General features: G+C 52.1%; 1 protein-coding gene across 9 annotated transcripts in view; it reads left to right on the top strand.

Moving 5' to 3' along the window:
• The window catches only part of ARNT (aryl hydrocarbon receptor nuclear translocator), a 31459-nt gene extending 18591 nt beyond the window's left edge, over window positions 1–12868 (top strand). For 3 of the 9 annotated variants that reach the window (XM_019472586.1, XM_009281193.1, XM_019472589.1), the window contains 18 exons: window positions 2013–2226; window positions 2377–2590; window positions 2674–2739; window positions 2851–2950; window positions 3370–3435; window positions 3922–4007; window positions 4458–4534; window positions 4708–4842; window positions 5302–5376; window positions 6175–6326; window positions 8075–8185; window positions 8391–8469; window positions 8864–8987; window positions 9615–9714; window positions 10488–10638; window positions 10868–11027; window positions 11524–11675; window positions 12268–12868. In XM_019472586.1, coding sequence (XP_019328131.1) covers window positions 2013–2226; window positions 2377–2590; window positions 2674–2739; window positions 2851–2950; window positions 3370–3435; window positions 3922–4007; window positions 4458–4534; window positions 4708–4842; window positions 5302–5376; window positions 6175–6326; window positions 8075–8185; window positions 8391–8469; window positions 8864–8987; window positions 9615–9714; window positions 10488–10638; window positions 10868–11027; window positions 11524–11675; window positions 12268–12357 — 2152 coding nt within the window. In that variant the 3' untranslated portion in view covers window positions 12358–12868. The remainder of the gene's footprint in view (window positions 1–2012; window positions 2227–2376; window positions 2591–2673; window positions 2740–2850; window positions 2951–3369; window positions 3436–3921; window positions 4008–4457; window positions 4535–4707; window positions 4843–5301; window positions 5377–6174; window positions 6327–8074; window positions 8186–8390; window positions 8470–8863; window positions 8988–9614; window positions 9715–10487; window positions 10639–10867; window positions 11028–11523; window positions 11676–12267) is intronic. The other 6 variants (XM_009281195.2, XM_009281194.2, XM_019472588.1 and 3 more) reach the window with 4 other exon arrangements.
• The last annotated feature ends 2153 nt before the right edge of the window (window positions 12869–15021 follow it).

The following is a 15021-nucleotide window of genomic DNA, read 5'->3' as shown; positions in this document are numbered from 1 at the left end:
TTTTCCCCCCCCCTGCCCAAGTCCCTATTTGTAATTAGTGAGGGACTGTGGCTGAAATGACCGAAGCAGTCATTTTGAATGCTGTACCACTAATGCAAAAATGTACCCTGAGAACGTGCGCGCACAGCTGCAGCTGGTTGAGATGTTGTTGTTGTCAGGACTGCATTTCTCCAGCAGAAAAACATCAACTGTAAATGTGCCCTTACCTATTTTCAGCTGCAAAACAAAAACTGCTTAAGTCACTGTCAAGGTTTCTGATGCTTGCCACCCACAGCTCGTTACTGCTGCAGAGCTGAGGGTTGGTAATTCGTGAAGAATGGCTTGTTTTGTGGCTTGCCGTCTTGCAAACTTACCCTGTAACTTCTTAGGACTGTTCCACCCTAGACTCGTTCTTGAGCAATGCGCAGGGCTAAAAAGACTTGTCATGGGTGCTGAGAATGCCACAATTCTGGCCGGTTTATTGCCCGCTGGCTGGTTTTAAAACAAAAAAAATACCCCCCCCAAACACAGCCTTTTCTTAACTGCAGTATTGCATAGCTTAAATATTTGAGGAGATAAGGAAACGCTAGAGGTGGGGCCTGTGGATACAGCAAACAGCAGTGCTTTTCGGGGGTTTCTCCTCCAACGAAGTAGTGACCCTTTCCTCTGTCGCCAGTAGTCCGTTGTTGCTGTCATGCAAGAGCCTGTAGTAAAGAATATTTGGCGGCGGGGCCAGAAAAATGTCTGGTGGTTTCCCAGTAGCTTTTGTAGCGAAGGTAGCTTCCTTTGCACACTTGAGCATGTGAGTTTGGAGAAACTGAATTAAAGGTGAGTGTGACGATTGAAGCACTTCTTTTCCTGAATATCGGTCTCTTGGAGCAAGGTCACCGAATGATTGCACACACCTGGTAGTGATAAATGCTCTGTTTTTTTGCATTTATCCTCTTTAATTCACTTGCCTGTCTATGTTCCTTCCAACACTTTCATCTCACTTCATTTCCCACCGTGTGCTTCCTTGCATCTGATCCATCCTTCTGTATAGGAAACCTGGCTTTCAAGTTCTGTTTTGAAAAACCCACCTTAGTAACCCAGTTAAACTACGCGTGCCGGATAACGAGAACCAAGTCTAAAGAGGTTACGTTCTGGTCTCCGGGGGTTGATGGGGACCGTGCCCTGTGAGCAGGCTTGCAAAAGGCGTGTGAAGAAGTCCTCTTTAAGGACTGTAAGTGGGCAGCATTCGTCGTGGTGCCTCTTTAGAGGTCTGTGCGCACCACCCAGGTGTGTGCCTGGCAGACGGTCTGCCCACACTGGCCTTGATCTGTACAGAAATCGGGTGTATATCTCCTCTAAAGCTTTCCCTCCTGCCGTGATACTGTAAAAGGCTCTCGGTGTAACTGAGAAGTATCTTCATAAAAGCACTGCAAGGTGAGACTCATCCGTTGTGATTTAGGTGCCCGAGTCTTAGCTGCAGCCCTGGCCTCCTTGTACGGTTATTGGAGACGCATGGGTGTCTGAACGGTGATGGTGGTGGGGGATTTGATTCGTCCTTGGACAGGCAGTGGGTGGGATGAGCTGTCTTAGTCTGTCTGCACCAGTGCTGTTCAAAAGGCAGATTTTTCTCAGTAGAGCGAGGTGAACCCCACTTTGAGAGCAGAGGCCATAGTAAAGGAAGAAATCCTTCGGCTTGCTGCAGTGTTGTGGAAGTGATGGGGAAGCTTCTTCCTCTGCTAAAATAGCTTAGCCTAGCTCGTTGCCTTCACCAGATACCAGGGAAGCGATGTGATTTCAAGCAAAGGCTCTTGTCCGCAGCAAAGAAGGTCCAGCTGTAGACTCTCCTCCTTGCACTTGTTCCTGTGTTCCTTTGTGCACGCCCAGCATGTGAGGCGCTTGTAGTCCTTCTAACTCCTGATGACCCTGATGCATCTCTGTGTTTTGCACTCTGGCCGTGTGGAGGCGTTGACACGGGGAAATGGCTGAGGCTTCTGGCCCGTTGGTAACTTCGTCTTCCTCCTCTCCTCCCTGGGCTTTTGCAGGGAAAATCACAGCGAGATTGAACGTAGGCGAAGGAACAAGATGACTGCCTACATCACAGAGCTGTCAGATATGGTGCCCACCTGCAGTGCCCTGGCCCGCAAACCAGACAAGCTCACCATCTTGCGCATGGCTGTCTCTCACATGAAGTCCCTGCGTGGCACAGGCAATACCTCCACTGACGGCACCTACAAACCCTCCTTTCTCACTGACCAGGTCTTGGCTTGATGCTGCTTTGTGGGAAATACTGCGATCAGAGGGGGGGGAGTTAAATTGTGGGTGGGGGGAGATAGGCACCCGGGGTGGGTTTAGAGGGCTTCACCTGCTTGGCTCTGGAGTTAAGAGCGTGTCTGTCTGTGAATGCAGGAACTCAAACACCTGATCCTAGAGGCAGCCGACGGCTTTCTGTTCATAGTGTCCTGTGAGACCGGGAGGGTGGTCTATGTCTCCGATTCTGTGACTCCTGTCCTGAACCAGCCCCAGTCCGAATGGTTTGGCAGCACCCTGTATGACCAGGTGCACCCGGATGACGTGGGCAAGCTGAGGGAGCAGCTCTCCACGTCGGAGAATGCGCTGACAGGTAAAGCAGCCTGGGAAGGGATTGGCGGGGGCGGGCAGCGTGAAAGCCTGCAGAGGACTTGGATTAAAACCTTCCCTTTGTAGAAGGAACCAAACCCTGGTGCCTTTCTAACAAGGATCCTGCAGCCCCCCCTGAGAATGCATCTAAAGGTACCATTGGTGACACTTGTGTCTTGCTAGTTTCCTAACATGTTACCTGGTGCCTGTGTTGGTGGAAGGACTCGTGTTGCAGCAGCATCTTGTTTTTCCTTCTTTCTTTAGGTCGCATCCTAGATTTAAAGACGGGGACTGTCAAGAAGGAAGGCCAGCAGTCCATGAGGATGTGTATGGGTTCACGAAGATCGTTCATCTGCCGAATGAGGTAATGAAGAGATTCCTTGGGGAAGCCTCACTTGAGCCTGGAGCTGAACCGGCTCCCTGGTCCCATCATGCTTTTATTTCAGCTTTTTTTGCTCATTCTGACATAGACGTGATATAACACGGCTGAGCTGTCCACACAAAGCTAACAGTCGAGTTCTTGAGATTTTTCTTTGCCCTATGCTAAGATAGCTCTCAAGACTGTTGTAGAAGATCCGGTTCCAAGTACCGATTTGTTCTGACCCTGTGTGTCACCTCCCTTCTTGAAGTCTGTAGAGCGAGGGCTTTTCACTTGTGTGGAGGAGATCCAAAGGTTCATCCCCATTTAGAGAGTGCTTCCTCTTATTCAAGGCTGTCAGATTGTTTTGATGTTGACCAAGAAGGATAAAAGCCTTTCCCCTTGCATTTCTAATTCTGGTACAGGTGTGGCAACAGCTCAGTGGATCCAGTCGCTGTGAATCGTCTCAGCTTTATGAGGAATCGCTGCAGGTAAATAACACAAGAGTTACGGGCAAGCACGCTGCATTGCTAGGAGCAAAAGGAGCTACAGCTCTGTCATCAGAGTGCTGGGGACACACTGTGGTGAGTGTGTAGGGTAGACTAGGACAGCTCATAGAAGAGTTTGGGTAGATGGGCTGGTAGAGGAACCAAAGTACCACTATGTTGAGGAAGATAATCCTGGGGAAGACCAATCTTTCTTTATTCCAAGATTGGATTTGAAGTCAATTTACAACCACATGTTCCTCACGCTGTTGCTGTTGGGCTCTGGTGTATATTGTCCCTTTTTAATGTGAAATTGAGATAGATTCCAACCTATTGTGTTCTTGGACCTCTTGCATTTATGTTAAGTCTTTGTTCTATTTTTTTTACCCTGAAGACATTCTGTGGAAGCTTTTTTAAAATACAAGTAGAAACCTTGCCTGGCCTTACCCCAGTTTAATACATAGCACAATCAGGCTGTTTCTCTCTCCCAAGGAATGGCTTAGGTGCAGCAAAAGACGGCGAACCTCACTACGTCGTGGTGCACTGCACGGGTTACATAAAAGCCTGGCCCCCCGCAGGTAATGAGTGAGCTGAAGTGTTCAGTTGTGGCTGTTTTTAAGGGCATGTGGTCTGAAGTTGTCCATTCCGTGAACTGAATGTGCCAGCAAATGCTTTCCCAATGTATCTTACCACTTGTTCTTATTTTAGGATTGAACTGATTTTTGCAGATGCTGGATCAGAGATCTTTGTCTCTGAACGGTAGAGATACTGTAGAGGATGAAAATAATACCACGCTGTCCGATACGCTAGCTTGTGCTGAAAGTTAGAGATCTCTAACCCTTCTGGCAAAAAAAAGAGGGAGGGGCAGGCAACTTAATTTACCAAATTCCTTCATGGGAAAGGATATTGAATTACAAAACAGGCTGGAGAGAGACGTATTGAAGTCAGAACTGCATGTCTTTTTCCTCTGAAATCAGCAATTTTTCCTGTATTAACCTTGCTGGAATTTTTTGGCACTCCCCTCTCAGGTGTTTCACTGCCTGATGATGACCCGGATGCCGGCCAGGGCAGCAAGTTTTGCCTCGTGGCTATTGGCAGGCTCCAGGTGGGTAGCATCTTTCGATGGTTCAACATTGCCTCGTCCTAAAAGTCCACAGAGTTAAACTCTTCTGTCTGAAGATGTTCCCTGATTGCCACAAATCCGAGTGCAGGGCTGGCTGGTCAGGAGAAAGCAGCTCTCGCAAGATTCGATAACGCTGTACCTGTCTTACCTTGCAGGTCACTAGCTCACCCAACTGCACAGACATGAACAATGTTTGTCAGCCAACAGAGTTCATCTCCCGACACAACACCGAAGGCATTTTCACCTTCATAGATCACCGCTGTGTGGCTACGGTTGGCTACCAGCCACAGGTGAGAAAATGGTAGGAGCTTTCTGAGAAGGAACTGCTGTTCAGACTTACTTTCCCTCCTCCCTCTCTTGTACATCCTGGCTCTGCTTGTCTAACAGAGCTGATAAAACGATGCCCAAGGCCTAAACCAGACGTGTTTCTCTTCCACCGGTTGCTTTTTCACGTGCTTTTCTAAGTACTTTGATCATTGGAAGGATGGGTGGCTCTGGATTATGTCTAATGTCAATTAAGGTCGTTTTTGCCTCCATTTGCATTTGAGATCAAACGTTAGTCAACCGCTGTTGTGCTTCTCTTTAAAATACAGCACGCCGGTTCCTGTACTTGGTTTGTGTAACGGTGATTTGGTGGTGGGGGAGCAGAACTACCTGTCCAAAGTGGAATTAATGGGGCAGACCTGGAAGAGGGAGTCTGCCTGCCAGATGAACTGACTTGAGATCTCTCCCAATTCTTTTAAAATTAGGAGCTTCTGGGGAAAGACATTGTGGATTTCTGCCACCCGGAAGACCAACAGCTTTTGCGGGACAGCTTCCAGCAGGTAAAACACTTCAGCTACCGCTTTGCGTGCAGCGTGGTATTCAGATTGGAATCTGTCTTGGTGCTTGCAAAGCAATGACATTAATTGGAAAACCAAGAGAAAAGTAAACCGTAGATTTCTCCTTTGCCCGATGGCAAACAGTTACAGATGTAGTCACAGAACTGTAAACGTGCAAAACAAAACAGAAGCATCTGATGTCTTAACTCTTGAATTCATCCTCTGGCTGCTAGTCCAGTCTGCTTTTAGGGCCAGAGACGTGGCTACAAAGTGCCTACTTGAATGCCATGCTTCTGTGGCTGAAACACTGGTTCATCTCTAGGGCCCAGCCCAGTGCTGCAGAACTCGAAATGGATGTGGTTTGCTTGCCCTGTTGTCGTTACTCTTATTTCTGAGGGCGTTGGACTTGTGGCAGGGCAGGTAAGACTGCCCCTGTGCTTTCATGACTCCAAAAAGTAGCTGCTCATATCCATTTGTCCAAATAGTTGGAATCAGAAGCAAGAGCATGTGCTTCATTTACTGGAGGTTTTTTCATACATCTCACCAGTGCAAAGAGATAAGAAAAGTGAAAGCCAAAAAGGGGATATTAGATTCCCCCCCCCGTATCATTCAGGAATCAAGATAGCGTTAAGGGAAGAGTAGCGGTGCCATTTAGTTGGGGAAAACCAAGATACGGTCTTGCAGGGTTTGAGGCAAAGGGCCATCACAAGGCTTTAGTGGGGGGTGGCTTGTGCTCAGAAGCGAGTTGCTCTTCAACACCTTCTTTTATCAGGTACTACTGATGGCATTACGTTTTTTTAGGTGGTGAAGTTAAAAGGCCAGGTTCTGTCAGTCATGTTCCGATTCCGATCCAAAAACCGGGAATGGCTCTGGATGAGAACCAGCTCCTTTACCTTCCAGAACCCCTACTCGGATGAAATTGAGTACATCATCTGTACCAACACGAACGTCAAGTATGTACATGGAAATGACTTGCCAACCACCAGTGGTAGCACACCAACCTGATGGGATCTTGTCCCAGAATAACCAACTGCGGGAGCTCTGGCCTCTCCCCCTCACCAAGCTTCCCATCAATTTGCACAGGCCCTGGAGCAATTGCTGAGTCCCGTGAGCGCTCTTTTCCTGGGCCGTGGCAGGCGCTAGAGGACTATAAAGTGCAAGAAATTTAATTCCTTTGGCTGTCTCGGTTGTATGGCTTAGCAAGCTGCCAAAGTTCAGCTCCAGCAGTACCTTTTTTAACTCTGGTTACTGGAGCAAGTCTCCTGTCTGTGTGTTTGCATTCAGAGCTAATATTAGTGAAGTCTGCCTTTGAACGTAGCTCTTGGACTCCTGTGACAGTCCAGGGGGGCAGCTGGTCCAGAGAGTGGCTCTTCACGTGAGCAGGACTGTCTGCAGCTGGTGGCAGAAAGTAAACGCTTTATTTTTCTCCACTGCTGTAGTTTTGTCCTTGGATTCAGAAACGAGCTCCAGTGGGGAGACTGCTTTCGTTGCTGCTCTCTTCTTTTCTCTCTTGACTATTCCAGTGGGTTGGTGCATCTCCTTTGGGAGTGACCAGAGCTGCTCTCTCCTCCCATGAGTGAGCTCTAGGCCCCTTACAGAAGAGCAGCAACCGAAATAAATAAAGAAAAAGAAAAAAAAAAAAGCCTGCATGTGATTCTTAACTGCAGGCTCGGTGAGTGCAGCAAATGGAGTCTCTCCAGCCAGGCACACAGGAGGCTAGATTGCTTGTGGGCAGGTGAAAAGCCGGGATTTTTTTTTTTTCTTTGCAGTGAGGCAAGGTCCTAGAGTGCCGGTAGCACTTCTTCCCTTCCTGCAGCTGGCAAGCTGATGCTTTCTGATGAGAAAGCATTAAGAGTTGAGCAGTGACCCAATCCCTCTGGCTTTAAAGAGCTGTGGTCTGAGCGCAGGGCTGAAATCTGATGCAGATCTGAAACGGGCCTTAATTCCTGTCCCGGTGTTAGAGATATCTCTTTGAACTCATTAATTCCACACGCATCCATTCTCACATCCATACTACGCTTTCTAGAAGCACTGCATACATTCAGACCAGAGAAGCGGCAGTCTGTGTCTGATCGCGTTTGAGGTGCATTTTATCTGTGTGCATCTTTGCTGGGTTATCCGTATTGTTTCATCTTCGGGATCAGGTACTACTGAAGCAGCAGCCTGCAAAAGAACTGTCGAGAAAACGCTGGACTTTTATTCCTTTCTTGTGGGAGTTAAACATTAACTGACTTCTGACAGTTAACAGAAGAGCATAACGAACTCCACCAACGTCTTGGGCTTAAAACCTAAAGCTGCTGGTGGTCTCTGCAGGCTCCAGCTCTGGAGTGTCTGACATAGAGCTGAATGGAAAACCTTGGGGGTTTTTAGGTTCCTACCACCTTTGCTCGTGCTTTAAGGATGATGCAGATCTGGCCGTGCTCCTGGTGTAGGTTATTAATTGCTCCCCTGCTCAGTGACTGAGTGGGAGGGGGCAGAGCCCTTTGGCTCACAGCCGTTAGCATTATATTACGTGACGCCCCCCCTTTCAGAGACCACGGAAACTGAGTGGAAGGATCCTTCACTTGAACAGGTTTTGCAAAAGCAAAGCTTCCAATCTTGTCCGAGACAGGTGCGCTCTCCTACACACAGTAGCCAACTGCTTGCTTTCGTCTGGTATTTTTTAAACATATTTTTTTTTTGTTTTTTCTTTGCTTTAAAGGAACTCGAGCCAGGAGTCTCGGCCTGCCCTGTCAAACTCAATGCAGAGGCCCCAGCTGGGGCAGAGTGTCAACCTTCCCCTGGAGATGGGCACGGCACAGCTGCCCTCAAGGTCAGGAGGTGCTCAGCTCCTTTTACCATGCCTCTCTTGCTGGTTCTGCCCTCCTGTCAAATAGCCTTCCTACCCAAACTTTCCTCTCTGCAGCAATGAACTCCTCTGGGCTAATGAATCATTGGTGTAACCACAGAATATCTGTTCCCTTGGCAATCGTTTTTAGCAGCCGGTGTTCTCCTGTTACAGACACTTTCTATTTTAGGCAGCAGCAGCCGCCACAACAGACAGAGCTGGAGGTGGTCCCAGGGAGAGAGAGCCTGTCTGGTTACGACCACTCACAGGTAAATCAACGGGGTTTCGGTTACTCCCTGCATTTGTTGTCCTGCATTATTTAAATTACCTTTTGCTGGGGCTTTAAAGGTGGCCACGCAGGATTGACTTGAGGCTGCTGAGAGTTTGGAGGGGAAGGTGTTCTGCCTTGGGTTTTGCCGGATCCGCTCGCTTGATTCGGATCTGCCCCTGTGGCATCCTCCCCGCTATGCCCGTGTCGATGCTGCCAGCCCTAAACGGCCACGCTGTCCCGATAAAATACGCGGGAGTCCAGAGAGCAGCCCGGCCTCTTGCGTGCGAGGTCTTTGCCTGCAAAGCCCTCAGCTGTTCTCCGTGCTGGCTGCGAGACCGCTGACTTCCTTTGCGCTTGAGGTGCTGACGGCTCACACTTACACCTGCTCCCAGGTTCCCGTTCAGCCTGTGACTGCTGCCGGCCCAGAGCACAGCAAGCCCTTGGAGAAGGCAGAGAGCCTTTTTAATCAGGAGCGGGACCCGAGGTTCAGCGAAATCTACAGCAATATCAACACAGGTAGGGAGTGCTGGGCTGTGAGGCGTGGCCAGGGCCACGTCGCATGTTTACCCGATTTCAGCTTCAACCCGAGCGCTCTTTGCTCTTTCCTAAGTCACTCGGAGCAGTTCTGGGTGCAGGGGCTCAGTGTGACTGTGGTGTGGGCAGCCCAGGTCTTGCAGAATAGTGCTGATGTTTGACGGCGGGTGGATAATTCCTGTCTACGCCGATGTGCTGTTGTGGCAGCGAATTGTCCTGCAGCCAACATTTTGCTGGAGAGGTGTGGGGAGGGAGTGGGTGAGAAGGTGTCTCTTGCTCTGGTCTTGCTGCCTGCCTCAGTCTGCTCCTTCCCGCTTGTCCTCAGAGAGCAGTTCTCTGTGTGTCTAGTCTGAGCACAGAACGTAGTGGATGCTCTAACCGCAGAGGACCTTAATGCGAAGTTTATTAGAAAATGGAGAGGAAATCAAATTAAACAGGCTTTTACAAAACCATCTGGAGTCCGTGTCTGCATAAGGAACAGTCATGTTTGATGCTTTGGCTCAAAACAGTCTTCCTTCACACAGGCACGTCTCTTGCAACTGGTTCTCTGTCCCTGTTCCTCCTGCAGAGACTTTCTCAGCCCTAACGTGAATCAACCTCTCTCCACAGACCAGAACAAAGCCATTCCCGCCAGCACGGTGCCTGCCAACCAGCCCCTCTTTACGCAGGGAAACACTTTCACCCCATCGCGACCTGCCGAGAACTTCAGGTGAGGCTTCCTGTGCTGTACGTTGAACGGCCTCATGTTGATTTTTGTCTTGTCCTGCAGTTGTTCCTGTTCTGTTTGTGTGTCCTTCTGCACCAGCCGAGTGTTCCCGGCCCCTCTCTGCGTGGCAGCGATTGTCCATAAATATGTAGCGTGCACAGAAATGCCCGTCCAGGCATCGGTTTCTTTGGGGGGTGGGGGAGGGAAGGGCTCCTGCACCCCTGCTCTCCTGCCTGGTGCTGCTTTGCTCCTGGTCAGAGGTGCAGGAGCTTTGAGGCTGTGCACGGGGTCAGCACGGCCCCTCCTCTGCTGCGCCAGTCCTCGCCCTCATCTTCACCTCCCCAGCTACTGCCTTGATTCCCTGATACCCCTCTGCTCCGCTGCTTGCCGAAGCGTGTCTGCAGGGTAGCTGTGCCTCTTGGACATGCTTAGACTGAAGCCCAGGAGCTGGGCTGGGTGAGAGTAGCCTTGCCCACAAACCCAGCAGCTCCCGCCAGTTGCGTCCACAGCAGGGCAGCATGGTGGGCGCTGGCACGTGAGCCAAGTTACCCCACATGGACATGCTTAGACAAAAGCCCAGGAGCTGGGCTGGGTGAGAGTAGCCTTGCCCACACCCAGCAGCTCCCGCCAGTTGCGTCCACAGCCGGGCAGCATGGTGGGCGCTGCTTTTGCGGCTCCTTCCCCCCCCCCCCCAGTAACTTGCACGGGTGGTGTTTGTGCCTCTTCGTCCTGCGTGCGATACCTAGTGTCCCAAGAGTGCCTCTTCTGTCTTCCAGGAGCAGCAGCATGGTACCTCCTGTGAACATTATTCAGCAGCAACCCTCATCAGCGGGCCGGATCTTAGCACAGATTTCACGCCACTCCAACCCAGCTCAGGTCAGCGGAACCAACTGGGCTCCAGGGACACGGCCAGCGTTCGCACCCCAGGTAGCAAAGCCTGAACCCTCGGTGCAGGCCCCGAGTCCCCACTGCGTTACGGACCCTTCTCGCCGTCATGCATCAACCTGCTCTAACTGTCTAGCTGAGTGACGGAGCAGCGCTGTGTGCCCGTGTGCTTTCCCCTTTGGGGCCAGTCCAGCAACTTCTCACCCTAGTTAAGACGAGGTTCAGAGTAAATGCCTCTCTCCTCTTCCTCTCCTGTTTCTTGCTCTTACAGCAAGTGGCATCCCAGACGGTGAAGACTCGGCCCCCTTCCTTCAGCATGGGGACTTTCCAAGGCACCCCATCCTCCTTCAGCCCCATGGCAGCACCTGGCTCTACGGCTTCTCCTACGGGGGCTGCTTACCCGAACCTCGCCAGCCGTGGCACGGGCTTCAGTGAGTGTGGCTTGGGGTGCTGGGGAGGCTGGGGTGGCAACAAAATCCCCTCGGAGGAAAGCCGGGAGCATCAGCCAGAAACAGCCTTGGCGTGATATGCTCTCCGTCGTTTTTCTCGTGTGTGTTGGGAATGCCCAAATGTAGAGAGCACAGCTAAATCCCCGCTTTGGCCAGCGCTGCCTTTGTCACCTTGAACCGTCGTCCCACCGCAAGGCTCCCGGGCAGATGAATTTTGAACCGTTTTAAGGCTGGCTGGGAGGAAACAAACCCCTCTGGGACTCCCCTGCCTTCGTCCTTGTTCTGCCCCATAGACGGGTACTGACAAATGCCGTAACGCGCGTGGCAGCTTAGTGGCTTTTCCTGGAGGGGAGATCCTACCCCGTTAACAACCAGGCACCGCAGAATGAGCTGTGCGCTTCCCAGTCCCGTTAGAGGATCACAGAAACCACAGCCCTGCACCAGGAATCTGTTTGCTGACTTGTTCTCTGTTGAACAGCCACGGAGGCAGCGCAGACCCCCGCCCCGTTCCAGGCGCGGGCAGCCGAAGGCGTGGGGATGTGGCCGCAGTGGCAAGGACAGCACCACGGCCCAGCGTCCGGGGAGCAACACGTGCAGCAGCCGCAGCCAAGCCAGCCTGAGGTCTTCTCAGTAAGACGGTGCTTTTTTAACCTCCCGAGCGAGGACTGGTGCGGGCCGATCTTGTGGGAGCGAACGGTCTTTGCTTCCCAAGCGTGGGCAGCTGGCTGAAGCGCCGGGAGCGTGTCCCTCTAGTTTGTAATATCTGCTGAGGTCTCAAACCTGTGAATAACCCGATGGAGCTGAAACTGGAGGGGAGAGGGCAGAGAGGCCTCAGCTGGGCTGGCTTTGTGTCTTGGCCCGCTGCAGGATCAGTGTGAAACTCTACCGGCTCCGCAGTTGAATTAAACCCTTCTAGCTGCAATTAAAAACAATAACAAAAAAGCCAAACACACCCCCCCGATCCAATAAAGTGAAGGTAACTCCCGAGGGTTCGTACTCTTCCTGTGATTTGCTGCCCCCTGTTTCCAAAGGAGTCGGTGCAATCGCTGCTCGCGACTCAAATTGGCTGCTCTCCTGTAGCCTCGGGCACAAACCCTCCGTGCCCTTGGGAGGAGAGGGACCGCCTTGGTATGCAGTACCCGCTCTGGCAAACTCCTCCGTGGCTAAATTACCGACGTGACCTTCTAGTCCAGGTAATAACTCTCTCCTTGTATCCTCACAGGACATGCTGACGATGCTGGGAGACCAAGGACCCAACTACAACAACGAAGAGTTCCCAGAGTTGAATATATTCCCTTCTTTTTCAGAATAAAATAAGCCCTAGGGGAAGCAGATTATAGCTCTCTATAATATCCACGTGTAAAGGAAAACACCTAAGTCTTTTTCTCAAAGACTGCTGAACTTTCTAAACACTTCCTACCTTCTGGAGGCGAAACTCTGCCCGACAGCCCGGAGGATGGATGGCCGTGCGGCAGGAGGATGCTGTGGCTTCGGGCACCTCCTCTGCGCGGTGCTGGCAGCGGGGGACTGTTCGCCTGGAGGCTTCAGGACTCGAGTGCCGCGAGAGCAGCTGCGCTCATTGACCGAAGGCCCCGTGTTTCCGGAGCCGCTCGCGAGCGGTTTTCGTTCTGCACGCCGGGTCGGTCGGAGGGATTCCTGTCTGGAGTACAGACAGCCCCTCCAAACTCATAAGGTGGCTTTTACTGGTTTTATTTCGATCTTCTATACCGTGACTCTTTTTCTATAAAACACAAAGTATTGTAACTTTTTAAATGTTGGAAGAAACTCTTCCAAGCGTTAACCCTGTATAACGCAATTCTGGAGGACGCCTGCGTAAGAATCCTTGTCGTAAGCCGGCTTTCGCGGAGGAAGCTGGGCCGTCTTTGGAGGGTTGTTGCCGCGTTCTCCGGTCTGGGGTGCTTTATTTAGGGATTCCCGTGTTGGCAGGCACGCCGGTGTTTGCTTGGACGCCGTCTCTCTTCTGTGAACTGTGCAATGAATATGGGCCTCTCCAGTCGGTGCGACCTGTAAAATCCCTCGGGGCCCAGTCGTTCCTGTGAATGACGGGATAGTTACGAGCCATAAAAAAAAAAATATTATCTATGTAGCTTTGTTCTCGATGCATCAGTTTTGCAGCTGATGGTTTCTGTGCTGCCGTGAACCGATGTTTCAACAGGCTTTTTGTCAGCTTATGGGGTGGGGGACGGGACCGCTCCGCGCTGTCCGTGCAATTTTACCGCATCTAGATGGGAGTTCCTTGCCTTCGTCGTGGAGCTGGGCGTCGGGTTCCCCGCGCAGAGAGGCCCTGGCTTTGTTCGGGGGCTTGCTGAGGAGCTGCGTTTTCACTGCGCGCTCTGAATGGCAGTATTCGCTTTCACACTCACCGTCTCCTTAAAGAGAAATTCATGCCATATGGCGACCCGGTTGCCAAATCACAAAATGGAGGAGAGCAGGGGAAGATAGAGAACAGAAATTTTTTTTTTATATATGTAATTTTTTTTTTTTAAATTTTAAACCTTGACTTTGAATCTTCTGGCTTCTTCAGTGGAAAAAAAAAACCACACTTGCTCTCCTCAGGGTCTGTAGGGGCTGGAAGAGCAGCTTGATTCCCCCTGTGATGGCAAGCCTTGCTTCGACTTCAACAGGAACGTTTGTTCATTGCAGAGTTCGACTTGGAAGGAAACCTGGCACAGCTGCAAGGGGGGAAGAATGCGAAGCTTTCCTGGAGGCCTGGTTTTGTTTCGGGTGAAATCTGGGCAGTTCTCCCTCCTCCCTGCGCGTTGGTGGGGCTGCCTGAGACCCCCGGGCTGGCCGCGAGCGTCCCCTCTGCTGGCGCGGGGCAGGGAAGGGATGTGGTGTTCGGAGTCGCGGGTCTCGGTGGTGCAATGATGGGGGAGACCCTCCGAAGAGCAGATTTCGGAGACGTACCTAGCGGGTAACGGCCGTGCGGGGAAGGCTTTGAAACGTTTGCGACGCTGCCTGTCGCGTTTCAGTACTTGCAGAGACCCGGAGAGGTTCCTCTTGGTAGTGGAGCAGAAAGCTTTCCTTTTTTCTCCTCCCCTGCTTTTGTTGGAAAATCTAAGATTTGAAGTTGTTTTTTCTCACTTCACCACTTCCAAATTTATCTCCGGAAAGGTGGGAACCTCCCACTGGGGAGTTCGGAAACGTCCCGTGATCCATCCCCGTCCTTTCACCCAGGGAAACTGCTACCAGCAGTAACCCCGACGGGCCCCTCCTCGTGGGCAGCAGCCCCTCGCGTCCCGTGCCGTCCCCGGTGCCAGGCTGTGGAGTCTTCTCAGGCTTAGAGGAGAATCTCTTGTACAGCAGCAAGGTGTGAACCATCCCGGGTGTTCACGCTGGGGCTCGCGACCCCTGCTTGCAGGGGGAAGGGGGCACGCGAAGGACCAGCGCTGAGCTGCACCCTCTTCCAGTGCCGGAGCCCTGCCCGCCCCACCGGCCGGAGGACGGAGCAGCGCTCGGCTGCCGAAGGAGGAGGAAAATTCCCATTTCTGTAGAAATCGGGCCTCGGGGAACTCGACCTTTGTGAAGCTACAGCTCTGACGCCTTCTGGAGCGACGTCCTTCAGCTGCTGAGCTCTGTCCCAGGGCGGCAGCGGGAGCTGGACTTGCCCCTGGTGCTTCGAAACAACCCCCCCCGCCCCGAGCACGCCAGGACCCCGGGGGCCACGTGGACGAGAAGCAACGACCTCCAGGTCCGCGTGTCCCCCGGCCGAGAGCCCGTCTCTCCCGGAGCTGGCGTGGGTGTCGCTGCTGTAGCCCCCTGATTTTGGATCCTGCCGTGGACAATTCAAGCCGCTGGGGAAAAGAAACCAGCTGGAGCAGTCGGCAAATGCGGAGCCTGTGGGGAAGCGCTGGCCTGGCTTTGGCGCTGGCAGCAGTGGAGGACGAGGACCGGTGAGGGGCTGGTGGGGTCTCGGCGTCTGCCGCCCCCCCGCCGCGGGCTCGCTGGGCCCTCC

This window comes from Aptenodytes forsteri, unplaced genomic scaffold, assembly GCF_000699145.1.
Source record: "Aptenodytes forsteri isolate BGI_AS27 unplaced genomic scaffold, ASM69914v1 Scaffold276, whole genome shotgun sequence".
Taxonomy (NCBI): domain Eukaryota; kingdom Metazoa; phylum Chordata; class Aves; order Sphenisciformes; family Spheniscidae; genus Aptenodytes; species Aptenodytes forsteri.
The sequence above is the reverse complement of the archived record's forward strand: the minus strand, read 5'-3'. Positions and strand labels throughout refer to the sequence as shown.